Here is a 27,581-nt window from a genome sequence, read left to right as displayed (position 1 = left end):
GGGGGAGGACATCATAGAAAGCATCTCACCTTTTTATCCTTAGTTGTGTGGATCAGAAAGCCAGCATATCAACATCACTGAATAGCTGCTGTAGCCATGACCTGGAAGATATCTATATTCCACCGTCAAACACCGTGCTTACCAGCCCTTTGGACAGCACAATATGAAATCCATATTTTGGTCCTGAAGCTGAACAACCGATTATTTAGCGTGATTGATTTATTCAAAGGGGAACCGAACATGAGACACGGCCGAGAAGCCGTATTGCCTGTAGTGTGTGCTACATAAACCATTGTTCCTCCTCCAGCCCTGTGATTTGCACTAAAGGGGTCGCAGTGGGTTGCCATGGCAACCTTTCAGTATAGATGGCCTGTTTCTTTTTTTTTTTTTTTTTCCCCAATAGCAGTGATCATCAGCATCATTGGAGGAGCGTCATTAGCGGGGGGAGCCCCCCCCGGGGGGGGGGGGGGGCTGTGTGATCAGTCCCTGGCCAGGACATTAGAGAGTGTGGAGAGAATGATCGACGGAGGATTTGGCCTTAATGCAGCAGGGCTGAGCCGCGACAAGACTAACCTCCCTGGGCTCCTTTGTACCTGGATGCCTTTTTTTTTTTTTTTTTCACCCTCGGCGGGCTGAGCTTGCATCTGTTGCCTCCAGCTCTGCTTGTCTCTAAGGCAACAACAAAGCCCTCGCCGTGTTGATCTCTCCACTGTTGTCGTGTCAACACACGTAATGATTGTATCATCCCGGCTTCCAGAGGCTGTCATTCACATGGCTCCTCCGCTTTCCATCACGCTGAAGGGGGCTCTTGTTCACGGCTCGGTGCAAATGGAGGAAAACACACAACAGTGAAACAGCAGCCCTCATCTTCTGGCTCACACGTTTGACATTGTTCAGAGGCTTTAAAGAGCCTCCTGAGGTGAACACGCTCATGGTGGGAAGGCTGGTGTCTCAGTGGAAGGATGAGATTGACTGCGACAGCCTCAGCAGCTTTAACCTTACTTACCCTGCACCCCTCCTAATGCAGGACTTTTTGAATGCAGATAAAGATATCAAAATACAAGCACTCCAAAAAGCCATGGGGGGTTTCCTACACACTGAACTTACAGCTGTAAAGTCCACTCTCAGTTCCTGGATCACAGAGCTTGTGTTATTCCCCTGGTTTGAAATCGAAGCTGAAACACTGTGTTTGCATGTTTGCAGTTGTGTGCGAATGGTGCACCTACACTCATCCCTATCTGTTACAAATTGAGATTTAAAAAAAAAGAAGAAAGGTGGGTGGAGGTAGAAGTGGAGAATGGTTACACAATGCATCAATACATGGGCCATCGTAAATCTTCGTGTTCCTGACCTTCACATCGTGCAATAAACGTTTATAATGTACAGTTCTTCTAGATAGAGATAAAAGAGGTCAAGCACAGGGATGGAGTGATGCCCGGGCAAAAAGGGAACCAGCTTTGCCCATCTGTTCATCTCTCGGTCCTCTCTTCCGCCTCACCTCCCTTGTCTCACTCATTTAGTGGTGAATGTGGCCCGGCCACCAAATAAGTGCCAGTGGAGAGAGGAGAGATGCAGGGTATGCACCAAGGAGCAGATGGGAAATTTCAATGAGCTGGAAAACCCAGTGTTGTAGTGGCCCTTCCTCAGAGGGTAATGTTGATACAACAGTGCCCCCTTGTGGATCTATACACATCTGCAGCATTTCCTTAATGCAAGCAAGTACGTATTTTTTAGTATGTTGGTTTTTAGATGTGTTCTCATTTTTTGGTGGATTTTTTTGGGGACCTGGGGATTAACCCAGGTGGCTGGGTTAATCCTCAGCTCCTTCGCCCCTTGTGTCCGACTTTCTCAGCTAACATATCTGCAGGAGTCAGCATCCAGCCAGGCCAAGCAGACACTGCTGAGAAGGCTTTAGTCACTATTGCCTACCTCAGTCTGTGTAAAGGCAACTGCATGCCAAATCACTACGTTTACCTTACAGCAGCCTTTGACTGTGACAATTTCTGATTGGTCAGGCTTCTTTTTTTTCCCAGCTGAACGCTACTGGTCCAGATCCTGCCGGCCTCCAGGACCTTTTTTTAATTAATGACTAAAAGAAAAAAGAATTTCTGTTAATACAAAATCCCTCATTAAAGAATACAACTTCTGGATTTTGGTAGAACAACAAATAAAGTCCCAGCAAACTGTTGAAGCTACAGGATGGCTGCAGATGTTATAACAAACCAGGGAATGCGTTATAAGAACTCACAAGATTTCCAAGTAGTTACAACGGATTTAATGAAAAAAAACGAAAGGAAAAAAGATGAATTTGTGTATAAAAACAAAACACTTTATTACAATTAGGCTGAAAAAACCCAATGAAAACACGACTACTTTACAAGTACAAATGTTTTTCATTGATATTTACATTTTTTTTCATTGACATCAATAAAAAAAGACAATTTATGAGAAAACACAAAATACTAAAGTACATGTTTACAGTGTATTTGCTGCAATAAAAAAAAACAAATGACTAAAGGAACGTGCATTACTCTCCATTCAGTATCTATAGACAACAAGGGAATTAGACATAAAAGGGACTATTTATGAACACATTTATTCTAATGGACAGCTCATTTCCCAATGCAGAATTACCCAGAAGCCTCAGATATCTCGAGTTATAATATAATCATCATTTGAAGGCATGACTGCTGTGTCTGTCGTTTGATGTTTTGGGCAGTAGCCAAGGGGAAAGTTGTGGTAATGTCAAGAAATTTCCACATTCCATGACGAAAGAACAGATGTAACAATGTTTACTCAGTACGGCAACATTATGGATCCCACAGGAATTATGGGCGACAGTGCTGCGGTTGATCTGCCAGAATAGTTTAGGTGTGAGCCCTGTAATAATTATGTTGAACGCAGCGTTAATCAGTCAGAGGTTTGGGAGTGGAAATGTTTGGGGTGAGGTAACGGTTTGATGCGATTAACAATGTGATGCAAAGTCTGTCTCTGGCGTTAGCTGCTGTGGGATCTATAAGAATGCCTCAGCACATCTTCAGTACCGTCACATCTGTACTGCAGGAAAACATCTGGTAATTGCAGTTTCGTTAGTGTGCTTCTTCCTAGCCGCTTCCCCCGCTGGGCTTGGCGGGAGTTTTGGCCCTGATGCCGCCCTGGCGAGCTTGACCCTTGGTGGGCTGTTGGGTCTGAGCGGCCTGCTGAGCCGGGGACTCCGCAGAAGAGGGTGCAGCGGGCTGCTGGGCGGGGCTGTGGGGAGGAGGCGTCTGGATCTTGGGTGAAGTGGCTGCAGTCACCACCTGCTGCTGGAGGATCTTCTGCTGGACCGCCTGGGCCGTCGCCGTCCCGGCAGAGATCATCTGTATCTGAGAAGGAGCAGACGTGGCTGCCTGGGTCAGAGTCACCGTCTGGCCCTGGATCTGAAGAGAAACCACACGAACATAACATCAGTTTCAGGGGTTTGATGTGATCCATTCCACTGCATTGAAAAGTATCACGGTGCTTTTACAAAGAGCTGACAGAGTTTAAGCTTTCAGATCAAACTATAAAGACATAAAAGCATGTGACATTTGACAAAGTTAAAATGATGATTTAAACAAATATTCTCACGATACAGTTTAGGGACAAAAATGATCATCAATACAGAGGTTACCTTCAGGACCAATGATCGGCACAAAAATACACTTTACCTGCTGGGAAGAAGACACAATCTGTGGAATATTGGCCACGCTGGTTTGCTGCTGCACTATTTGTGGGAGCTTGGCCACCTGATAAGAGAAGTCAACAACAAAATCTCATATCAACACACAAAGCCACTGTTTATCGGCAAATATTGATTTTGCGGTAGCGACTGCCACTGATAATGTACCTGGATTTGTTGGGCTCCAGTGGGCTTCTGAGTCTGGGAGATGGACGTCGTAAAGAACTGGGTCTTGATTCCAGGTTGGAGCTGTGTGGTGGTAGCATAGGTCACCTTCTGCTGCTGCTGGGCTGGCTGGGCCGCCTGCACTGTAACCTGCTGGGTGCCGATCTAAGGGAAATAACAGAATTACAGTTTACCTCATCTTCCTAATAGATTATTATTTATATTGAACTAATATACTTGTGTGTTTACCTTCTGCTGCACAGTGGCCTGTCCTTGCTGCGGCTGCCCTGCTTTCTGCTGGGCTGCTGCTGCCGCCGCCTGCTGCTTCTTCAGCTGAAGCAGCTGCTGGACCTGCATCTGTGGGAACGGCTGAGTCAGCACAGGCCCACCTGACGGAGAGGAGAGAGAATAACATATTGGGACTGTAGGATATAGGCATTTGTGATAATGACAACAGCAGCATGGATGTCACAAAAAGGTTGAGCAAGAACAGGCATATTATTATAATAACAGCAAAACATAATTAAAAAATGAAAGCCCACATTGACGTGAGGAGCAAGTCAGGGTCTAGAAACAATGTCCACTGTCAAAGAGATTTAATAAGACTCACCTGTTTTCTGGGGCTGACCAATAGCCACACTAATGCCTGCTACTGTGACCGGCAGAGTCGTGACGCCGGCTGATGAGACCACAGCAGGCACAGAGACCACAGGAGGCTTGGTGAGGGTCACCTGGGCCGTCTGCCCCGCCTGGCCCTGAGTTGGCACTCGAGTCTGTGAAAGGAACCACAACCAGTTTTAAAATCATTGTTTGTGTTCTTTCACGTGGTCTGTGATATAATCCTATATAATCCCATCCCTATCTGTAGGTAGAGTGTTAGACGAACACTTCATATGGTGGAGACCTAAAGTGCAAGCTTTCTCAATTACTACAAATTCTGTATTTATGTCAAATCAAATTATCCTTTCAACAATCTTACCAGTCGGGCCACCTGCAGGTTGGCGACAGTGGTGCCGGTCAGCACGGCTCCAGGTCTGGGTGCTGCCACAGCCGCTAGCTGGGGGTTGGCTTGGGCCGCCTGTGCAGGCTGCACCTGGGCGGCCTGCTGGGCCCCTGCAGCCTGTTGGCCCTGGGCTGCTGCCACGGCTGCAGCTACCTGCTGCTGCTGCTGCAGCTGCAACTTATGCTTGTGCATCTTCAACAACTCCTGTACACACACAGATTACAGTGTTTCATTGCAGTGTTTACCGGGTAAATCTGAAGTGCGATCATTCTACGAAAGTACAGTCACAGCTGCTAATATGTTTGATTTATCCAACAGAGGAAGACAGAGATTCACATTTCTCAAAGTGACCCGCTGCCTTTTGTAAAGCCATTGTGTTAATACGCTGGGGGTGTACCTGTGGTTTGCCTACAGCTTTGATCTGTGGGGACGCAGCCTGCTGTTGCTGCTGTTGGTGCTGCTGCAACTGTTGCTGTCGGAGCATCTGCAGGTGGGCCGGGGTGAGAGTCTTTCCTTGTGGCAACTGCATACCTGTGGCTGGATGGAGGACAGCCGATAAGTCAGATCTGTCAAACAGTAATGGGTACTCGAGGGGATGTCTTGTTAGAGGAACAGCGCGTGTTCAGTTGAGTACCTGCTGAGACCTGAGTGACCAGTGGGCGAGTCTGCGACTGCACCGGGCTCAGAGTGGTAGAAACTACTGCGGACGCCGTCACTTGGGTCACGGCTCGAACACCCTGACCCGTAGCAATGGCGACCACCTCGGCAGGGGCGGCGGCAGCCGTGACGGCCCTCTGTTGTGCGTGGACCACCTGGGCTCCAGCTGCACCAGCAGGCTGGATCAACAACAACAACAACACAAACAGCAACACAATGAGCAAAAGGCTTCTTTTACACTTGTAGTGATCATTCTGTTTACAGGACGCAGTGGGTGTGCATTCTGCTTCATGACAATCCAACAGCTATTTGCGTCATGGATTCCAGTAAGTCAGTAGGAGGCCGAGCTAAGCTAAAACAGCAGTGATAAATGAACATGACTCACAGACAGAGTGCCCGGTATGACGGGAGATGCCAGGCGTTTGTTGGCCTGGAAGGGACTTGGAGGAACTCCAGCTACTGTGTTCACGATCACATTCCCCCCTACAGTCGCTGGGACAAACAAAAGAGAAATGAATTAACTATTCCAACGCCAACAGCTCTGTAATGTGAACCATGTGTGTGTCAGCGTACCAGCCTGCAGGGTTGTGCCCACAGCGGTATTTTTTATGGCTCCAGCCTGAAAAACATGAACAGTAAGTGTATTAGCTTTCACTGGGTGAAGCCGCGTGTTTTGGAGCTCACGATACGTAGAATAATATTAGTTTTGGATGTTTGGATTCTCACCAGAACAGCCGCGTTAGGCACCACAGCGGCTCCGGCCACTGTGGCGGCCTGAGGAACCTGAGCCTGGCCGGCAGCAGGAGTCTGCGCCAGGCCGGGGGCCACCGGGGCCAGGGGAGCTCCAGCCTGCTGCTGCTGGGCCAACTGCTGAGCCTTCTGCTGCTCCGCAAGGGCCTGGAAACACACACAGTGTACACAATCAAACACAAACACGTCAGTAAAGACGGAAAACAAGCACGACTTGGATCCGACAGCGAGGAAACACAATGCAGGCGCTCCTAATTGTCGACAATCACCTTTTTCTCCTTGGCAATCCTTTCAGCACGTTGAGATGCCACCTGGATGGGAGGCAGGGGCTTGTCGTAGCTTATCCCACTGAAGAAAAGAAAAACAATGTCATGCTTTGTTCTTCTAATCGAGATTTGGATGTCAACGTGTACAAAAATGGTGACGTTAAACACACCTTTCTGCTAAAACCGAGGCATGTTTGGGATTCTTCTGGAATGCATTCATGCCGAGCCTGAAAGTAGCACAAATTAAATGAATACAATTCAAAATGAAACATCCCATCTGAACTTCGGCTTTTTCCCCCAGTGTTTGAAAGCTCCTGCTTTAGTGTTCGCAGCTTGAGGAAACTTACGCATTCATTGTAAACAGAACAGCATCAGAACTTACAGTGGTTTGATTGGTGGGCTCCTCTTGCTGGCAATAATCTTCATGAGTTCAAAGCGGCTGTTGTAGAGCTGGATGTGAGTGGCGTTGTCATCCTGTGTGTAGATCTGACAGGTCCTGAGAGGACGGCTGTTCTTAGACTGGACATGTACACAGACACACAGGAGACGAGTTAGGCCGTGAATTCAAGAGCAGAGAAGGATTCATCAAATACAAGGCCAGGATAGGGTACCTTGTATATGCTCTTGGTTTTCTTCTTGGGGTTTGCCTCATACACCAACTGAAAAAAAAGGTTAGAGACATGGTTTAAAGAAACAAGTAAAAAAAAAAGTAGGGTGACACGGCATTCACTGCTCACTCTCCGTTACCTTGCCCTCTTCTCTGGGAATGATGACATTCTCGTAGCGGTTGCGACACTGTTTGGGCGAGCGGTAGATGCGGCTGCAGGAGTTCACCACATCGCTCACCAGATCCCAGTTCGGAGTGTGTGCAGGAGAGACGATTGTCAGGTTCAGAGGCAACTCCAGCAGCTGCTTTACAGCCTGTGAGACACGCAGCGAGGGTATTTGGACATTGAATGTACATATAATATAAATGTCAATTTCAAGATTGATCTATTTCCATCATGGTTGTGAGAAACGTCATCATGTAAACAATGAGTGAAGCCAGTACCTGAAGCAGAGCCCAGTCCTCACTGATGAGCCACTCGGGGTTGTCCTGGCTGGCCTCCATGGCAGGTTTAACCAGCGAGGGAAGGGGCTTGGCAAAGGGCGCCTGCTGCTTGAGGGAAAAGTTCTTCTTTTGGTCCTTTCCCTCTCTGCGAACCTTCAGCATGCTGGCCTTTTCGAACAAGGAGCGTGGAGGAATGACGGTCTCCCCGTGACCCTTCTTCTTCTTTCTGGCTGCTGCTGGACAAACGCACTCGAGTAAGGACAGAATAAAACTGTATGCATCTATTCTTAAAAAGTCTCAAAAAACTATTTTCCCTAAAATACACATTCACTTCAAAAATTCCTTGACTGACAGAAGAAACCACTGTTTATAGCACAACTAGATGACTGACATATTGTTGTACAAAGGAGATAACGAAGGCCTTAATGACTAATCTTGTTTTACCCGAGGGGTCCATCTTGAGTCTTTTGTGCTCCTTACGGACGTAGACGGGAGGCAGATTGGACTCTGGCATGGGTGTGGTGTCATACATCAGCATCATCACAGAGTCGATGTAAATGTCATTGTCATCCTGCGGTGGGGTCGGTGGAGTCCAAAGCTGTGTCACAATATAACAGATCAGAACATAGCACATCGTGTGTCTCAGTACAAATACATTAAAAAAGAGTGAAGATCCAAATTCAGATAATACAAGGATTTGTGTAAAAATGTACACATATGATCAAATCCATAGATATTGATGCTATTTTAAAAATTAACCATTTTAGACATCATTTAAAATATTAGGCATATCTGATATGTTTTCCAATTACATAACTTGGGTGTCTTACCGGCATGATTTCTGTATGTCCGTCCTCTGCATCGAATACATACTCCTGTTGAAATGCAGAGAAGAGGTTAACGTCAACAACAGCGCAGCACAATCCGCACACCACCTCATTTTGATTAGCAGTGAACACCCACCATGTTGTAGGCATCCTCTCTGGTGTAGGTGAAGAGATCTTCGTCTCCCTCCGTAATATGCCGCTCCTCCTCCTCCTCCTTCAGCTTCTGCAGCTGCTGCAGCTCCCAGCCTCTCTTAGAGCACTCCAACCGCTCCTGAGGAATATAAACATGGATCGGTCCAATTCATCAACGGACAAATAGTACACTGAAACACCAACACAGCGGAGCAGAAATCAGAGATGATCAGTGGGTTGATGGACTGATTTTCACATCTATACCTCAATACATCTGTAAATATATACCTCAAATCTGTATAATAATATTCAGTGAAAGTTACCTTGAGAGCAGTTTCATCGTCACTGATGTGGAGGTACTCCAGGTAATGCAGGGCATACCTTTCAATCGGTGTGAGCTGTTTAAGAGAAGGTAAGCAAATATAAACTCAGCAAGACAAACAGGAAAAAAAAACAATTGTTTTACGATACATGTCTTGCGTGACTCGTACCTGTTCCATGATTGCGTTCAGCTCCTCTTTCTGAGCAGGCTCTTCTTTAGCTTGGTTCTCGAGCTCTTGGTTGTCCTCTGTTGAGCCCTTGCCTGCCAACTCCTCCTCCTGCGGCTGCTCTTCCTCCTCGGGCGGGGCGTCGAGGTTTATGCTGTGGAGAGCCTGGATGTAGGGCCTAGCCACTCTGGGAGAGATGGCCTCGGAGGCCGATGGCTCCTGGTGAAGAACCACAAACTCCTCCACCTTCTCTCCCGAGCCAGCCTCCACCTCAAACAGATCCTGTATAGTCCGCTGAGAACACAAACAGATCAGGTCAGTTTCTATATGTCCCCAGTTGAATGAAAGTATAGTTATGGGTCTTGCAGAAAATGACAGCTTTACTGATTCACACTTTCACAGTTTGAATAAATGTAGCTTTAAGAAATTCAAAATGAAAGAACTGTGCAGAGTTTCTGAAGACCACAGTGAGTTCCTCTTACTTGTGTGAGGAAAGCCAGGGTGTAGTCAGTACCCTGGGCAGCCACCTCTCTGATCAGGTCCTTGGTGCCGTTCTTCAGCAGCTTCTCTTCGATGGAGTTCCCACTCTCCAACCTGGGCAACAAAAAGTAACCAGAGTGGCATCGAAGTCCTTCAATATCAAAGTGGGTAAGTTACGTTTCGAGTTTTGTTTTCCGGATCATAACAATAACGAAGACCTAACACAGATGTCACCGTGTTGATAATATCACCTGTATATGTGTATATCCTTGGAACGTCCTATTTTGTCACACCACTCCTGGGTGCGGGCATCCATGCTGGGATTGAGGTCCGTGTCGTAGAAGATGATGGTGTCGGCATCAAACAAAGTCCCAACTGCAGAGCAGCAGCGGTTGGTCAGGATGCTGCAGAACACCTTCCTGTTCCTGTTGAACTTCTTTATATTCTCCTGCAGGGACAAAAACACACCAACCAGGTGAACAGACTGGTAAAAGACATAGAACCGTCATACGCTCTTGCCCTTCATGGCACAAGCTTGCCCACTACTGGTCAACTGTTATACCTGGTCAACGCTGACTTCATTTCAACTAAGAAGCTTGTTGTATGTATGGCTTGTCAGAACCAATGTTAGTGGTGGTGATTTTACCTGTCGCTCGTCAGGAGAGAAGCTTTCATCGACCCGCACATAAGTGAGCTGTCTGAAATCTAGGAAGGCCTCCAGGATGTCGAGCATCTTCACCATCTGAGTGAAAATGAGGACACGGCGGCTGTCTGATCGCAGCTTCTGGAGCAGAATGGCAAGAGCTTCCAGTTTACCTTTGGAAAAGAAAGAAATATTAAAAGTTAGAACTCTTTGCAGCTGAAACACCACAGAGAGAATTATTTCAGTTATATCGTTACTATAACTATAAAGAGCATTATGTGTGCAAATTAGCAGGTGCATTTAGTCTGTAATCCCAGCAGTTTATACAATATCTACATGACTGAAAATACTAGATCGGAGCATGAAAGAAAAGGCTAATTCACTTCACTCTTTCTATTTAATTACATTCAAATATTGTGTCAAGTGTGTACAAGAGATGGTTATGTATGGAGAGCCTATTCTTCTGTTTGACAAAAGGTATACTAAGGAAAACTTGGGATAAGACGAGTCATTCACATAAATATATGTTACTAGTTATATTGCGGTTATTCATACGTGTCATTAAGTCATTCTTTTTGCAGCCTGAGCTTGCTGCTTGTAAGAAATTATAGAAAAAGGTGCGAGGCTAACCTGAGTCCATCTGCATTAGCTGCAGGTCAGAAAAACGAAGGAGTGGCCTGGATACCAAGCGGTGGATTTCAGCACTGTGGGGAGCAGAGGCCTCCTGTAGACGATGGTGAAGGGATTTCTGCTCCAGGCTGTAGGGAACCGGGGGATTGGATGCATACAGGCGAGGAGGTGTGGCTTCAGCTGGAGGCACCACGCATACCAACCTACAACATGACAACAGTCCATCGGATAGTCATCATTTGGATTAAGAAATAAAACATTTGGAATTGCATTTTGATAAAACCCTCTTAGGTAAATTGTTAATTTCATGAACAAGATGGCGGTAGAGATTGTGATTATTTTTAATATTTGTTTTACCCAACAAATGCAGGGCTAGTAAGCTACACATACAGACGAAACAAGACTTCAACACGAGGCTGAAGTACCTCTTGATCAGGCTGTTGGCGGCCTCCAGACGGTCCTCCACAGAGAGCAGAGAGGACTGCAGTGTAGAGGTGGTTGCCACGCAGGTTCTCTGGGCCCGGAGGCAGCTCTCTCTGCCCACCCACCTCCAGCCTCCAGCGGTCAGGGCCGAGTGACCGGGCTCTGTGCTCAAAGTGCAAGCCTGCAGCAGGTCTGACCCGTACAGCACTCTGCGGCTACAGCGTCGCTCGTTCGCTTCAAACAGGCGGCACAAGCGCTCCTTCAGCTGCTGAGTCTTTTCTTCTGAAGACTCCTGAAGATTACAGCGAGAGACGGTACGAACAACCACAATTAGTCATTTTTACTCAAAATTTTTGTCTTTAGATTCTAAAACAAGTCAAACCGGGGAATATAAACACTTGCTTGAAAGAGATGAACTGACCTGAGAACCAGCATGAGTTGCAGCTGTGAGCTTGGTGGGGGCTGATGTGGCATTTGTTGTTACACCCAATGCTTAAAAAGAAACACACAACGTCAAAAATAAGAAAAATAATCAATTCTATCAATCTACAGAAGCAGTGCTTTTGTGAATGCCAGTGTTCAACCTATTCTACAGGGAAATCTATTAACTTTCAGCATTATAATAAAATATTGGTGCGAGATGACGTGACTAAACAAGTGACTGAGACAGACTTGATTAATCGGAGATAACGATGCAACATGTTTACTGTGAATGAGTCACCTTGCTGGGCCGTTGACAGGGCAGGATGAGGTGGGCCAGGTGTAGCTGAGGCGTTGGAGGCCGGGACAGCTGGCGGCATTGTTTGCATGACCATGGATCCCTGTGGTCTGATGATCTGCTGCCCTGGAGCTGACACAATCTGCAGGATGTTGCCTAAATCCATGACACACATTAAGCAACAAATATAAGAGGGGCCTTCTCAAAACCTAACACTGGCTAGAGTGGCAGTTAAGACTCACTGGGCCATTCAAATAAATGTGAAAAACAAAAACAACAGTCATGCTGAGGCAGAAACAATAGTACTTTCAAGGAAGTATGGCAACAGCGGCGCATGTACGTGCTGAGGCCGGTAGCTCCCATGCATTTGCTACATTTTTGTCTTTATTTTATTTATTTTTTCCTGTTTATCACTAATGGCCTAAGACAGAATACATTCATCAACATCTGAAAAGGAAGGGTGGGGATTGGATTAAGTGCAGCGGACTTTCAGACGATCGCCGCCCACGGCCGACCAACCGGCCCGACCAAATGTTGAATTATTAATGAGAAGATGTCGGCCATATTATCTGCCCAGAGAATTGTTTTTGCATTTAGTCCTTATTGACCGCTGATAAAAGAAAGACGGGACACATGAGGAGAGAGGCAGATGACAAGAAACAAAAGGTCCCCCAACAGAATCAAACCAGGGAATTTGACATTATGTGGTACCCATCTTAAGTGCTTCCAATGCCTTGAGGACTTGCAGACAAGTACAATTAGTGGATACAAAGGAGAGAATTATTTTGAGATAAAAGTGTGACAATGGGATGTACATTACCGAGTGTACCTTGGAGCTGCAAGGGCTGTCCGGTGGTGAGCTGGCGGAGCTGGCTGGGGGACAAAGTGAACTTGTTACCCTGAAACTGCAGAGTGACGGGAGTCTCTGGCTGGGAGATACGATTCTGACTGCCTGCTATGTTGGCCAGCTGGGCGATCTTCACCACATCTCCACCTTCAATGGGACGGAAGAACAGACACTTTATCAAAGACGGCATTAAAAATTCCAGGCTGAAATGTCTGTAATAGTTACAAAACCATATACTCTGCATCAGTTAGTTTCAGGGTGAAGAAGAGACAAGACATGCAAAAACCAGGGTGGATTAATCAGAGGAACGAGCACAGCCGCCCTCCACAACAGAACTATAGCAGCTCCCACATTTACAAACCCTGAAGGGGAAAGAAAATGTCTGTAAGGGCAGTCCTCAGTGAAACAGAGAACCTGAAACATACACAAAGCACTGATGCACTTTCAAGGAAGTATACTTAAGGATTGCTGTCAAACAATAATAACCATAATAACAATAACACTTCATCAATCATTGTGTTTATATTTTTCTTTTTCATTTAATATTACATATTCAAACACTGCTTTTAACTCTTTTTAGCCTTTTCTAATGAAGCAATGCTGAGAGGCCGTTACATTAGAACATATATGCGAGGTGTAAGAGGCGTAAATGAGAAATTGAGAAAGTTTAGAAATAGTATGATTGATTTCCCAGTCAATTTCAAATGTAAGATCAACTGCCTCCATGGCAGATCGGTTTTCCTCATCAGAAATATTGAACATGATGATATATTTCACATATTTCTACGGTCCCGTACCACTGACTCAGTGTTTGGAGTGGCCATTAGAAATGTTCAGTCAGACAGGCGAGGAAAACACTTGATTTCAGACCCGTTGCCAACTATGAGGGCTGTTTACAAACCTCCGACTAGCACTGTACTTCTCAGTACCATGACAATGTTAAGTAACAACAAAGCCATCAAAGAGTAACCAAAGATAGAACATTTAAAAATGTTTACTGAGGATATAAATTGCAGTGTGTGAAGGCATTAATGACAATGTAAATCAATGAAATGTACAGAGCCCAGCAGCTATTAGAGAACATGTATTTGGCTATTTGTGTGCACTAATCATTAATAGTGACGTCAACACATTGTGCTGTGTAACTACAGGGACAATACACCCGGTAACGGTGTCCAGGCTGTGTGGTTCACATATACTTTAGATATAGTTTGGGTTTTAGTTGTAAACAAGTGATTTTTGGCATCCTTTCATAAGATTGTTTCTGTTTATTCCATTATTTCATCCACACAAGTTATTAACTGCATGAAGTATTTACAGGGAACACATTGCTAATTAGTGGGCACAAGAAATGAGTGTGCATGAATCATGAAGTCACGTTTACTAATATATGCTCACAAATGATATGTAAAAGTCTTTACATTCAAAGGGGTTCAGCAACTTCAGTTCCAACACACAAAAGTTGGAATTTTTGAAACAACAAAAACCAATAAGCTTTATATATCTCTTTAAAGACTGTGTGATGTTACTGAAAAGGATTCTCTGTTCACATTTGAGGGGAAAGTGTTGGTCATCTGTGGGGTTTCTCCACATGCTTTGCATCACGGTGAAATCATAACATTAGCAAAGAAAAAAACTAAAACAACCAAAGCTTTGGGATTTTTTTCCGGTGGCTGTGCTGATGCAAGAGACAAAAGAATATTAGTAAATTGGGAGAAATAAATATTAAAAGGGGGAGGGGGGGCATCATAATTAAGTAAAATAGTATAGTGATGTGTGGTATAACACAAGTGGGTTGTTGATAGTGTACATGCAGGTATCGAGAAAGAAATTGGAGAATGCTGAGGCTGTAGAGATGCTGCTGATATGGCTACAGATCTAATCTTATGGGGATATCTTTTTTTTTTTTTTTATCACTATCAGTTGTGGAACTATTGCTACGTAGCATCGCTGCCATGACCAAAATTGCTGCATCACCAGTGCTGCTACCACTGTAAGTTTGAGTCTATGTACAAAGCCATTTCTCTGGGAGGAGTGAAAACTGAACACATATCAGCAGTGCCTCAAGTAAAGGCTTCAGAGTAGAGCAGCCCATACTGTGTTGTGCCAGAGGTGGAGGGAAACACTGAGAGGGAGGGGAGGCCACTTACTAGGCAACCGTGCCTGGGCCTGAGATGTAAGAACCAGCCTCTGGGACAGTAAGCTGGGCTGGATGGCATGGCTGGGGGCGAGAGCTGGCCTGGGGACCTGTGCTAATGCAGGCTGGCTGGTGGGAGCTACAGATCCCACGACTGTGCTAGCTAAGGCCTGGCCCAAGGCCACAGGGGCAGCCCCCAACACATGTTGCCCAATGCCACTGCTCCCAGAGGCAGTGTTGCTGCTGCTGCTGCTGCTGACAGGAGGGGTAGTCTGGGCTCTCTGAGTGGCTGTTCCAACTGCTGTGAAATACAAGGCAATGGGGGTATGGGACTACATGTTAAGGGTAACCCAATATTTAGTCAAATCATCGATGCGATCAAACACTTTCATCCATACAAAATCACTCAGCAGTAGTGGGCCAAAACAGCAAGCAGGATTAGAGATGTTATTGATTATAAACGGACAAAATAATCACTGCTAACTATCTGATTGATGAACATCTATTACCTGACAATGACAAAAGTTGGTGTGACAGTAATTGTGTATCTCTAGTAAATCAGTGTGTGGATGAATTCAGTGGAAGTCAAGTGCACCTAAAACTTCTAGGCAACTCACGATTCGATTCCGATTCAGAGGGTTACGATGCGTTTTTAAAACGATTATCCATTCATCTTCATTATTGAGTTTTAGGCATCGAGTCATAATCTTTCAAGAGAGATTCCCGATGCATCTAAAACATGTTTCCCCCACCCCTAACTAAAACGCAGTAAACGCCTTTTGCCTGCAGCTCTTCATGTAGAAGGTTAACGATGACTGTTGCTTCTTTCATTATATCCTGGCTGTGCTGCCATTAGGTCAAAACAATGAGGCCAGCCCACTACTGCTGCATAGAAACAGAAATCTAAACAAATGAACCCTCTATGCCAGTGAGGGTGTCCCAAACCTCTCCATAAAGCTGTAGGAGCAGAGTGCATACATATGTACACACTGTACATGATTTAAAAATGTGCTCCAAACACTAACGATAACAATATGTGACATTACGGGCACAACTTGAATTAATTTTAAACACGACAAAGTAAATCAGGTTCCCTAACAGTGACACTTTCATGCAGCATATATGCACACTGTGTTATAACTCAGTATGTAACACAAGGTTCAGACAAGAACATTAGTGAAAGGTTAGGTTTGTCTTTTTGATGGACACCAACTGGAATCCTTCCCCCACTGAAAACAACATTTTCTGTCCTTGACTGAGTATTACTGCCGACGCGTTCTTACCGTGAGAGGGGGCTGCAGTCGTTGCAGTGGTGACGGGGGACTTGCCCCGGGCCTGGGCCGACTGGTTGGTGGTGGAAACAGAGGTGCTAGTAACGGGAGAGCTCGTTGGAGGACGCTGGCCGGCTGCACTTGTGATGGCAGCCAGGCGACCTTCTGGCTTCGTTCCATACTGCACCGGCTGGAACAATCTACGAAGAAAAAAAGATTATCAGTATTACAATATGAGGTTTACATTTTCAAAATGTCCATGGATCTCCAACATCAACCATGTCAAGGTGCTTGGAGGTTTTATTGCTGACCTCAAGGGTTTTATCGGACATGGCTTGGGTCGTGCTGGTGGTTCTGGACCAGAGTGGATCTCCTCTATGAGCTGCTGAGTGATCTTTAGTTTGGGTAGCGCCTCTTCAGTCTGATACCGAGTCAGTCTGTTCTCGTTATTGATCAGATCAAATATGGACATGTTTGCAATCTAGGAGAATGAGATAAAAGACAACAGCGGAGGCGCATCAGTGCAGATTGATTATGAATGTGTTTCTGCACATTAGCAATGATACGAACAAGTGTATACCTTGCTTGAGTCATTCTGAAGAGCTCCCAGCACCAGTGACGGGACGTTGTATTGCAGAGAGGAGCAGAAGTAGGAGCTGCTGGTCTCCCTGGGGGCCACCAGCTCAGGGTGGTTACACACTCGCTGTAGCTGCATCAAGACCTGAAGCACACTGACAAAATGACCCGTCTTCAGCGCCTCCTGAGCTCTAAGGGAGCAGAAGACATGATTATGAACAGTTCAAAACCAGAGAAAGATGCAGCCAATACTAAAAGACATGTACATATTGACACTTTAAAAATGTATGATAGAGCTCCTTCCCAGTAAAAACTAAGGCGCTGAAGCTAATCTTGAACATTTTTTGGTACTAGTTGCAAGATCTGCATAATTCAAAACATTTCAATTTTTTCTCTATTACAGAAAAGAAATTGATTTGAAAACAAATAATGTGATGAAAGTTCTTTGGCCATAAAACATGTTGTAGTTAAGATTAAACTGCCGTCCCGTGATTCATTTGTAAATTTGCTCTGCGGTGCATGAAGCAAAAAACTTTGACGTTTTTGGCAAGAAAGCTGAATAAATACAGTTGTTTGACGGAGTTGTTTTCCCAGCAGCACAAAACAAATATTAGAGAGATTTATGACCCGTTTAACTTCAGTTCCTGTATAGTGCCCAATTCATTCATGGTGAGCTTATCGAGTATTATTCTCAGTGCCAGAAAAAAAGCTTACTTTGACATCACACTATAACTATCCATGTGGAGCAAATGTCTCACCCTGGTTGAGTGAGGATATCTTCGTAAAGGCTTTTCTGTCTGGTCGAGAGACGGCACTTCAGAATATGCTCGTACTTCTTGGGCAGTTGTTTCTCCACGTCCCTTTTGGAGCGCCTCAGGATGAAAGGCTGGATCATCTACAGGTAGGGAAAATAAGATTCAATTATGTAATGTGCAAGGATCGGAGGTGAGGCCAAATCAGTCACATTTCTATTTTAATGTGGCACAGTTTGACCGGCGCTATACCCACCCTGTGCAGGCGAATGACCAGTTTGTGGCAGTAGTCCTGGTTCTGGTCGGTGCCGGCCTTAACAGGGAAATCAGAGTAGGACCTGGTGATTCCCGGCAAAAGGAAGTGGATCATGGTCCACAACTCCTTCAGAGTATTCTGTAGAGGAGTGTTGATGAGGAGAATCCTCTGCTCACTGCAAGACGCACAGAAATGTTTTACTTAAAAAGACAAAAATATATGGAAAACAAAACCGCCTGCACATATGCACAAAAATGCTGTGCTGTGATCCTCAAGAAAACAATCCTGATTCTTGAGAAACTGTAATTGATGTCAGGTTTATCCCCGTGCTCACCTTCTGAGAGCAAAGATTGTTTCCCAGTGTTTCTCAGTCATGTGTTTGATGAGCTGCACCTCGTCCAGGACCAGGTGCCTCCACCTTCTCCTCACAAAATGGCTCTGGTCTTTCATCAGCAGCTTGTAGGACGTCACACATACATGGAAGCTGTTGGCTTCCCCCCACCACTGTAGAGACCAATGATGATTTTGTTACCACATTTACAGCTGCGTATTGAAAAGAAAGGCCTTCTATATTGGGTAATGTTGCCGATATGTGTCGTTTAAGCACAGCCAAACTACCATTCTCTTAGATCTGCGCTCCCTTCTGTTGCCGAGGTACAAGAGGATCTTCAGGCCAGGACACCAGCGCTTGAACTCCACCTCCCAATTTAGCAACTTGCAGGTCCTCACTACAATAAGGTGGGGTCCCCAGATGCCTGTGGACAAAAACAGACTCCATCTTAATTAAATTCACTTAATAGATGAGGACAATGATTGTGTACAGCATTGCACAGAGGCCTACCCTCTTGGCCAGCTAACTGCGCCATGTAAGCCACCGTCTGTACGGTCTTGCCGAGGCCGGTCTCATCAGCGAGGATGCCGTTGAGGTGTTTCTTGTGAAGGTTTACCAGCCAGTCAACACCAATCTGTTGGTACTCTCGCAGCGACCCATGCAGTAGAAAAGGAGCTGGGCTGCGGGTCTAATGAAATAAAAGATTATAAAAGATTTATTTTTTAAAGTGATAAAAGGCATCGTTTTTCTTTAATGTGTGCGCATGTGTGTGCGTCTTACAGAGGAAGTGGTCCTGAAGCTGCCCTTAGGCAGGATGAGCTCTGTGGCAGCGGCTACTTCAGCTATGTCTTTAGCGGGCTTCTTATCAGAGTCGGAGGACGAGGCTTTATCAGCACCACGGTACTGGTCCACACTAAGCAGGGAGTCAATCAACACCGCCTCCGCTGGGCTGCCTGTCGGACACTCCACTTCTGAAAAAATAAAGAATATCTTACAATAATAATTCACAACTGCTAAACCAATAAAACAGTCGTGAGGATGAACAGGACAATTTCATTTTTTTAATTCCAAAAGGCACCTTCAGTCTCTTCCATGTCATCCTCATCACTAGGCTGAGGCCACTCAAAGCCGTCAACGTAGGCGCCAGCATACTGCTTCTTCAAAGCATCAAGAGGCATCTCAGCTAAAAGCCAAACACAAAAGCATTTGAGCCAGCAAGACAGACATGTTCACAGATATTCTGGTACTTGAATGGTGTATTTAACTAAGCAACAAGAGAAAGTATGGTGTCATCATTTTAATTACTTTGTAATTTGCTGAGAGACAAAAAAAGATATATTACCCAAACGTGTGTTTAACTCACCATTATGGGCAACAGTAGCGTATAGCAGGGTTGTTAACATAATTATTAAAAATAACATAAACTAAACAGAATTCCCTTTTCACTTTACAGCTTCGTGCATCCAAAGAAAAAGGCTTTTATTAAAAGCTGGATCGATATTGGATCATTCAAATGAAGATTGACTTACATCATAAAATAATTTAAACCCTAATAACTAATAGGTTACATTACGTTAAGATAAGGTGACCACTCCCAGCCGTACAGTGTGAGTTTGTGCTGTGTACCCCAGTGTAATGTCATGTTATGAAAGAAAGTAATACCACCAAAGCCTAGTTTACTGATAACCTGAATATATTGTATGTTATGCACAAATTGGTGTTTGTAAATAAACCATAAACCTGGCTCTCCACATATGGATAGACAGAGAAGTTTAGTAAACATGTACCATCTTTGGCCAGGTCAACCAACTCTGCTTTGTGGTCTGCTTCCCCCTCCATGGCCTCCTGCTCCTCTATGGTGCTCTCTATATCTGTGAGGAAAGGAAACGACGCATAATGATCAGTTGCACATAACTACGCAGAGTAACGGCAACAGGACACGCTCTTGAACATCCATGTTATTATTTTCATACCGTGTTCATCAACCAAGGACGAACTTGATTTCCTTTTTTTAGCTGAAGTCACAACCTCCTAGAAAAAAAAGAAGAAAAAACAACATGTATCAAAAAATATAAATAGGGATTGAAAGTGTGCATTTGTATTGCAGCACCTACCTCCTTATCAGCTTTCACTCCTGCTGACTGACCAGGTACTGAAACACAAGTCATTTAAATTCATTACAAATAAAATAAAAAAGTAATTACAAGTGAGATAAACTGGCACAGAAGCTTATGATATAATACAAATATGTTTGTTGTATGTCTGGTAGCTGCTCAGTGTGACGTACCTTTGGCTGAGGCTTTTTGTAAGCTGAGAGCTTTGAGCCTCTTCTCATAGATTTCAAACTGGAGTTTAATTTCCACAACCTGACAAGAAAAACATCTTATTACAACTGAAAAGAAATACTGTTATGATTTGTAAATCATTAGGAAAATGAAATAAATAAACATACCTGCTCAATGTTTGACCAGAAGAATTCCACCTCACGGGCGATTGTGCTGGCAATGTGACGAAGATGAATTTCCCTTTCCTTCTTTAACCTCTCTTCACTTTTCTTCTGCTCTTGATGGTAACGGGCACATGTGCGAACAAGCTGTAGTGGAGACACACGAGACAGTTCGGCTTTCAACAAAAACATCAGTTTCTGCAGCGACTCCTCCTTCTTTTGTTGTGCTGATGTGTAACTTCACATTTCTCACTGTGACGTATTTAATCTCTGCCATACCTTCTTAGCAGCAGCCTCTTTCCATCTCCTCTCCTGGGCAAAGTCAGCTGCCATCCACTGCATCTCCTCCAGGAGATAGTCCCAGTGGGACTTTGGACGCGAGGCCTCCACAAGCTTTGGGAGCCTACTGGCTGACCACTGGCCCTCCTTCCTTAGCTCAGAGATGCGCTGATGCACTTGACTCTCCTGGGAAATAGAAACAGCGTTTGACATCAGAATAAAAATCAAGAATATTCATCCTTTTTTTCAGTTAGCTCCCAAATTAAAAACCTCAATGAGCAGACTCAAATACAGCACAATGCACTAAAGCAGAACACAATACAACACACAATGACACATAAGTGTCTTCAAGACCTTTGAAGAAACAGCGTCTATCTGTTTGCAAACTAAGTGTGCTTTAGGGACTCACCAGTTTGGCCTGCTCCACTTGTTTATCTTGAGAACCCTCCTGGGAGGACTGCATGGCCGCACTTTGACCAAAGCCACCAATTTTGACCGCAGATATACCGTTGGTTCCCGTCAGTTTGGACTGGGTGCTTGGGTTGACGTTAGAGCCGAGAGGGCGGAGCGGACTTGCAGTATGGGGGGTTGGAACAGAATTGGTAACAGAGAGTGGAGCAGGAGACATGGATATCGAGTTGGTCATAATCCTCTGAACCGGCTGGTTTGATTCAGTACCAGGGCGAGCAAGTGCCACCGTCTATAGTGAAGAGAGGAAAACAAAGTTCTTATTAGGTCAAGTTGCAGTATCACCAGTTAGTCATAGAAACTGTATTTGCATGGTTTCGGGTCGACTCACCGCTTGTCCTGACTGCAGTACGGCCTGGGATTGTTGCTGTTGGGGCTGCAACTGGAGATGAAGACCCGGCTGCATCTGCTGCTGCAGTTGGGCCTGGAGCTGTGTGTGGGGGTTTATTGCGGCCATGACAGGCCCACCTGTCTGCACCTTCACTTGCGCCTGGAGCTGACCACCAGGCTGAGCTGTGTTCTCCACTAACTGGGCCTGCTGAGAGAGTGTCATGGACAGGCCCGTCATAGGAAGGCCACCTTGGGGCAGCCGAGCGGGCAGCTGGGGAGGAGGGGTGTGCAGGCTGGCTGCATTCTGCACCGGGGGTCCCTTGGAGTGGTCGTATACTTGCTGGTTCTGCTTCTGTCCTGGAATCTGGACCGCTTGAGGAGAAGGCGGCATCCCGCCTGTACACATAGTAACCAAATTATAGGACAAACAAGGGGGTGGTACAGAAAGCAACACAAAGACAGTAAAAATCAAGTAGACAACCATGTCATCGTAGGTAAGTGAAGTGCTTTGTGTGTCTTTTTGGGCTGTTGCCTGAATAAAAACGGTTTTAAATGCCATTAAATTGTAGTTTTCACTAAAACTACATTTGAGAGACCCATTTATACAAGTTACATTTTTTTTAAAGCTATGAGTAGATAATGAAAGAGTACTTTTAAATTTGAAATGACAGTTTGAGCTTCAGCTACTGGAGCTCCTCAGAACCTTGAACTAGATCACTAGAGTACTGTATGAATCAACAGTAGTGTACTACTTCCTGATGATCAGAGCGGAAACTAATGAAAGTCATATGGCAAAAATGATTACGGAAGAAATGAAATCAATGTGAGAATCTACATGTCTCTCAAATAAAATACTAATTTGATAAAAACCAAAATATTGCATTTCAAATGTTGAGAGAATATGGTTAAAAACATCAAAACTTGTACATGCAATAAGAGAGGTTTTTAAGAGAGGAAGAATAGAAATGTTACAAAGAAAAAAAAAAAAAAAGAACTTCTGGTAATAAAGAGACAGGGAGAAGAAAGCGGAAATAAAAATACAGAGCAGACACTCACAGAAACACCATATGTTTGGCATGCATGAAGCAATGTCATTCTAGCGGTAACCAAAGCATCTGGATGCCTCACATAGCGACAAAGCACAGAGGCGAGCAAAAGGACGAACATGGGGTCTTGCAGACAGCGGGCCTGAGCGGAGCTGTGCACACTAAAGCGGCACCTGCCTTACCTCCCTGCACGTCACACCACCTTGCCTAGACGCCATCAACACCTGGCCCTGACACACCCACCACCACAATCGCAAATACCTGCGCCGTGAACGCAACTCCGCGACATGATTCCCCTCCTACTTAGACTGAGGGAAAGAAGCCAAGTCAGAACAAAATGCCATGAAATAACATGGAAGGAAATCAACTAAACGTGAACATGAGGTGAATAAAGACACTCTTGAAGATGTGACGTATGAGTTTAAGATCGATGATTTTTGGAATCCCTGTTGATGATGCGAGGACGGACAGTCGGAGAGTAAACGACTTGTGAAGGAATGACAATGGGAAACCAAAAGGAAGCATGACACGTGGATTCATAAAAATGGGAAAACAAGCGAAGCCCATTGGAAAGTGAAGTTATTCTCACTGTGATCCACCTCCAAAAAAGATGAAAATCCATCGGCACGGGAAGGTTTGTCCAAATAAAGATGACTAACGGGAACAAACTTCAGAAAAGAAGAGATGAATAACGACGGGTGATCAATAGGTAAAACAAAAAAAAGGGGAAATCATAAGACATGGCATCTTCCCATTGAGTGGCTACTCTTCTTCAGACTTCAATTGTCTTCTTCCCCATTTATCCTGATAGAGACAGAGAGAGATGGTGTTGGTACAGCTAAGCCTGAACTTCCTGAGGACTGCTGGGAAAATCCAGCAGATGGATGAAGATCTGTTTGTTGACGCTGCTTGAAGTTTGTTTGTAGAAGAGGAATGTTGTGATTCACTTTCTTAATTCTCCTTAGTTTTGAGGAAGGGGATACGTCCAGCGGCATCGAACAGAACACAGAACGACCTGGTAGTGGCACTCCTACCTTGCGCAGTTGGCATAAGCTGCTGGAGTGGAACGCCAGGTGATCCTAGAGCTACACCAGGATGCTGGAAAATCAGCCCATGGCGACCAACGTCAATCCAGGACCTCTTAGCCTGATCTGGGATTTAAAACACACAATACCCTCATAACGCAAAAAAAGCACTCGGCACAGAGCAATGACCATCGGAAGACCTTACAGGTCACCTCTCCTTCCTCGGGTTAAGACTTCAACACACAGCGCTAGTAGAGGGTGCCAAATGTCTAAAAGCAGAAGCAATTAAGAGGGAGAAAAGAAAACAAACAGAAAATAAAGCAAACAGGGAGGAAACAAAGCAACATAAGAGAGACAGGGGTCTACGATCCTTGCCCTACCTGCTTGCACCATAGCCTGTTGCCTCTTAAAGGCGTCCATGTCTCCGGGGTTCGTCATGGTGCCACCAGCCGTCCCCTGGTGTCCCTGCAAAAAAACAACCTCTCACGGGATTAGCCATAAAGATAAAACTATTCATTGTTTCTAAGTGCTCAAACAAAGTGTCGCCTCCATCACCTGAAACTGTGTCTGGACAGAGAACGCTGCAGACACATTGGGAGGAAGCTGTGTTGCTATGGCAACTGGTGTCACTGCTTGGCCATCCTTACCAGTAACAACCTTAACCTGAAAAGACGCAGATTTAAAGAGTGAACTGTATTCATTGGATGAAACGAACATACAGTTTTCTAGTTATAGAATTCCTTCTTGATCTTACAAAAAGAACCAGCCGATGTTATACCTCATCATTAATGACCTCCGACTGTTCTTCTTCTTCCTCTTCATCTTCAAGGTCCAAGTCATTCTGTCTCAAGTAAGTATACAAGGGAACACAGGGCTTCTTCTTAAAAGCGACATAGTCCATCATGTTCCCTTGGAGGTGCTGCAGAAAGAAAAGCTCAATCAGGTATTCTTTGAACACTTCTTTCAGGCTCTCCCTCTTCTTGCTGTGGTGCTCCATGCACAGTTTTCTCAGCTGGGCAATCTCTGGAGTAGAAGGAGCAATTTCCTCTAACCTCTTGGGAACATGTTTCCTCACAGTGGCCACAGCCATGCTGTTGGTTGCAAGAGGATTGTTGGGCATCCCTTGGTGCTGACTGGTGAGGGATGTGCTAGATGTAATGGAGGAGGGCAAACTGAATGATGTTGTGGTTGTGGTTCCTACTCCAGCAACCACACCCTGCTGCGTCTTCTCAAATATCATAGGGCGTGCCAGCTGCCCTTGAATGATACTGCTGATCTGTGGAGGTAGGTTGGAAGTGGTGATGTGACCAGGACTGCCCAAAATAGGGAGAGCAGCACTGGTAGCCACAGGACTTTGAGGTCCGAGGTGGTGGATGGTGCCTCCGGTTTGTGAGTGGGGCTGAGAGAGTCGGCGTTCCCTCACAGAGCCTGGTACTCCTGGAGAAGACAGCTGGATCTGGCCAGGTGTGGCTGGGGAAATCTGGGCCAGTCCCGTCCCTTCCTGGTAAACAAAGTGGCCACTTCCCGACGGACTGCTTAAGCTGATTTGCCGCACTATCATACCAGCGTCAACAAATCGTGTTGGACTCTGTCCACACACACCCAACGCTGTTGCAGGTGCTCCTGGCCTTGTCACACCTTGCAGAGGGACTGGGCTGTGCTGGGTGGGACTTTGGGGCTGCATGGGCTGGGGCACAGGTGAGGTGACCTGGATGTAGGAGGATGGCGCATGCTCAAACCTCCACTGAGGTGTAGTATGCTGGAATCCAGGGGATGCTGGGTTCTGGATTGGAAGTGGAGTTAGGGTGATCTGCTGGTTACCAGTCACCATCTGTCCCACATTTTGTAATGTGATGTTCATGTTCTGGCCAGTGACTGGGCTACGACTCATGATTATCTGATAATTGGGTGACTGGGGGGCTGAAGGGCTGGCAGCAGAGGAAAACGTGGTCACAGGAGATTGAGGGTGGTTAACTGTAGCTTGCTGTGTGACTGCCATGGTGGGTTGCTGCTGCTGCTCCTCTGCATCAGCCCCAGTGGCAGACTTGGATCTCTGAAGCTGTCGTTGCATATTCTGTGATCCACTTCCATGTTGCATTGCGTGACACTGTTACTATGTCTAAACACACTAATCTGTGGAAAGGGAACACAGCAAAGCACAACAATAAGTGATTTTAATATTGAATGTGACCCAAAGAAGCGGTGGTCAGCAGGCTTTGTCTGGTAAGTCACCCAAGTGTGGCATGAATTAAGGACACATTGTTACAGAACTATAATAAACATGTTGGGCTCAGATTTCAAACATCTTAATGAATTGTAATATAAATAGGGTTCTCTTTAAATAGCATATAAAGAAGATATGCATTTTTCATGTGTCAGATTATGCCATAACGTTTATACCTTTGCAATTACCTTTAAAATCGGTAAATAAATAGGTAATTGTCAGCAGTGTTGCAGCGTAATGAGCAGTTGTGCTTTGTGGCAATATTGTATTTCTATTTGATTTTACATTATTGTGTTTCTTAATTTGACAGGTATACAATTTACTGAATTATTCTAGAACTATTCCTGTACTTATTTATATTTTATACACCATTTCTCAAATTATTCAACAAACAATGAACTAGATCATGATATATATCAATATCTTGATATCAAATTGGATACATCTTGGATTTTTTCCACATCACCCACTTCTAGCATTAAACTGTAGGTCATCTTAAATACATACACACATGTAGAGTCCACATGCATTTAGATGAATGTAATGTAGAAACAGAGGGCAGGTGGTGGTCAGTACACTTGACAGCTACACACCTGACAGCTGGCACATCTTCACACATATTAAAATGTGATTATTATTGTGTACAGCTATGGAATGCTTTAATAACAAAGTACTGTTACCTTAAAGAGCGGATCATACACCTGGCAAGCAGTTCATGTTATTTTTAAATTACATCTTTAACGTATAACATAGCTACAACCATCTTTACACTATATATCTAGCGTAATGTGCACCTTTACGTGTGTGCCAGATAATATACCTGGATATAGATATATTGTCCTGTAATGGAAGTGATGCTGTAGATCTTGTTTACTGTTGTGATTAAACAGCCAAAGACAACCTGCATAGCAAACAAAGGTGATATACTGATGTTGGTGATCTGTTACTGTTGGCCTATTACAGTAGCGCTAGCTAAATGCACGTTACAGAGATTGTTCTAGACTAACGTTAATCGTTTATACACCACAATAAGGTTATATTCACAACTAAAGTGACCAACATATAGCCTTAGTTTCTAGGTAACGTTACTGGCTTACATTTTCATTGTTTGTTACGACGTTTCGCTCAGGGGGCATAACGTTAGCTAGTTAGTAGCATGACAATAACACATAAAACCACTCAATTTTAAAAACAATTAGGTATGGACTAGGGGCTGTGTGATTAATATACTCAAATTGGATTACATATAGTAAACTGTTACATCTGCAATAATGCTGTCTGTGTCATTTCAGCAATTACAATGACCCTTGCTACGGGAGGCGTGCTAGCCAATGCTAACGATGTTATCTTGTTATTGCTAGCAGACCAGCTTCCAATGAATACATACATTTTATCACCTCAACGTTATTACTTACAGGGAATGGGACTTCTGCGGTGGTTTCATAAATCCTAAGTCATATTTACAATGAGTCACATGCTGTAACAAATGTTATTCCGCGAGAAAATAAAATATCGATATTGCTAGCGGCTATTCAATGTTTTGGAGCTAATTTCATTCACCAACATGGCGGCGGCGACAACCTTTTGAGTGACCCGGATGTAGTTCTGTCTCCAGGAAGTGGCAAACCCGTGAAACGAAAATACATTTTGTTGTGTTTAT

At 44.8% G+C, this 27,581-nt stretch overlaps 1 protein-coding gene across 6 annotated transcripts; it reads right to left on the bottom strand.

The window, feature by feature from the left end:
- Nucleotides 1-2,303: 2,303 nt before the first annotated feature.
- Nucleotides 2,304-27,517, bottom strand: ep400 (E1A binding protein p400). Of its 6 annotated transcripts, XM_076104963.1 has the most exons (54): nt 27,337-27,516; nt 26,742-26,822; nt 24,476-25,830; nt 24,253-24,360; nt 24,078-24,162; nt 21,628-22,022; nt 21,238-21,528; nt 20,829-21,014; nt 20,556-20,696; nt 20,391-20,469; nt 20,218-20,255; nt 20,077-20,134; nt 19,891-19,974; nt 19,182-19,286; nt 18,884-19,074; nt 18,614-18,791; nt 18,391-18,527; nt 18,107-18,276; nt 17,773-17,947; nt 17,523-17,659; nt 16,769-16,955; nt 16,500-16,669; nt 16,201-16,388; nt 14,931-15,218; nt 12,754-12,927; nt 11,937-12,089; nt 11,637-11,707; nt 11,218-11,507; nt 10,793-10,995; nt 10,166-10,335; nt 9,771-9,967; nt 9,522-9,633; nt 9,043-9,333; nt 8,875-8,949; nt 8,556-8,690; nt 8,423-8,467; nt 8,037-8,190; nt 7,593-7,828; nt 7,289-7,462; nt 7,153-7,200; nt 6,924-7,060; nt 6,712-6,768; nt 6,545-6,623; nt 6,252-6,422; nt 6,099-6,144; nt 5,911-6,017; nt 5,503-5,704; nt 5,266-5,405; nt 4,845-5,072; nt 4,476-4,638; nt 4,115-4,254; nt 3,869-4,030; nt 3,690-3,767; nt 2,304-3,419 (listed from the first exon to the last, which is right to left on the bottom strand). In XM_076104963.1, exons 3-54 carry the CDS (start codon nt 25,793-25,795, stop codon nt 3,105-3,107), a joined length of 9,264 nt encoding a protein of 3,087 aa, XP_075961078.1. In that variant the 5' UTR covers nt 25,796-25,830; nt 26,742-26,822; nt 27,337-27,516; the 3' UTR covers nt 2,304-3,104. The 6 variants fall into 6 exon arrangements, with proteins under 6 accessions (XP_075961078.1, XP_075961080.1, XP_075961077.1 ...); XM_076104965.1 differs by lacking the exon at nt 26,742-26,822 and having other exon boundaries at nt 5,266-5,399; nt 27,337-27,517; XM_076104962.1 differs by lacking the exon at nt 26,742-26,822.
- Between the last annotated feature and the right edge of the window lie 64 nt (nt 27,518-27,581).

This window comes from Anarhichas minor, unplaced genomic scaffold, assembly GCF_050575085.1.
Source record: "Anarhichas minor isolate MPS153535 unplaced genomic scaffold, ASM5057508v1 ptg000030l, whole genome shotgun sequence".
In the NCBI taxonomy this organism is placed as follows: domain Eukaryota; kingdom Metazoa; phylum Chordata; class Actinopteri; order Perciformes; family Anarhichadidae; genus Anarhichas; species Anarhichas minor.
Note: the sequence above shows the minus strand (reverse complement) of the source record. Positions and strands in the feature narration are given on the sequence as shown.

What these genes read in the sequence shown, in the direction of transcription:
- ep400 (XM_076104963.1), bottom strand. Translation starts at nt 25,795, where the DNA reads ATGCAACATGGAAGTGGATCACAGAATATGCAACGACAGCTTCAGAGA. An exon ending in TCTGGTCAAACATTGAGCAG is followed by an intron (nt 20,470 to 20,555) that starts GTATGTTTATTT and finishes TTTTCTTGTCAG; the next exon opens with GTTGTGGAAATTAAACTCCA. An exon ending in GACATACAGAAATCATGCCG is followed by an intron (nt 8,191 to 8,422) that starts GTAAGACACCCA and finishes ATTGTGACACAG; the next exon opens with CTTTGGACTCCACCGACCCC.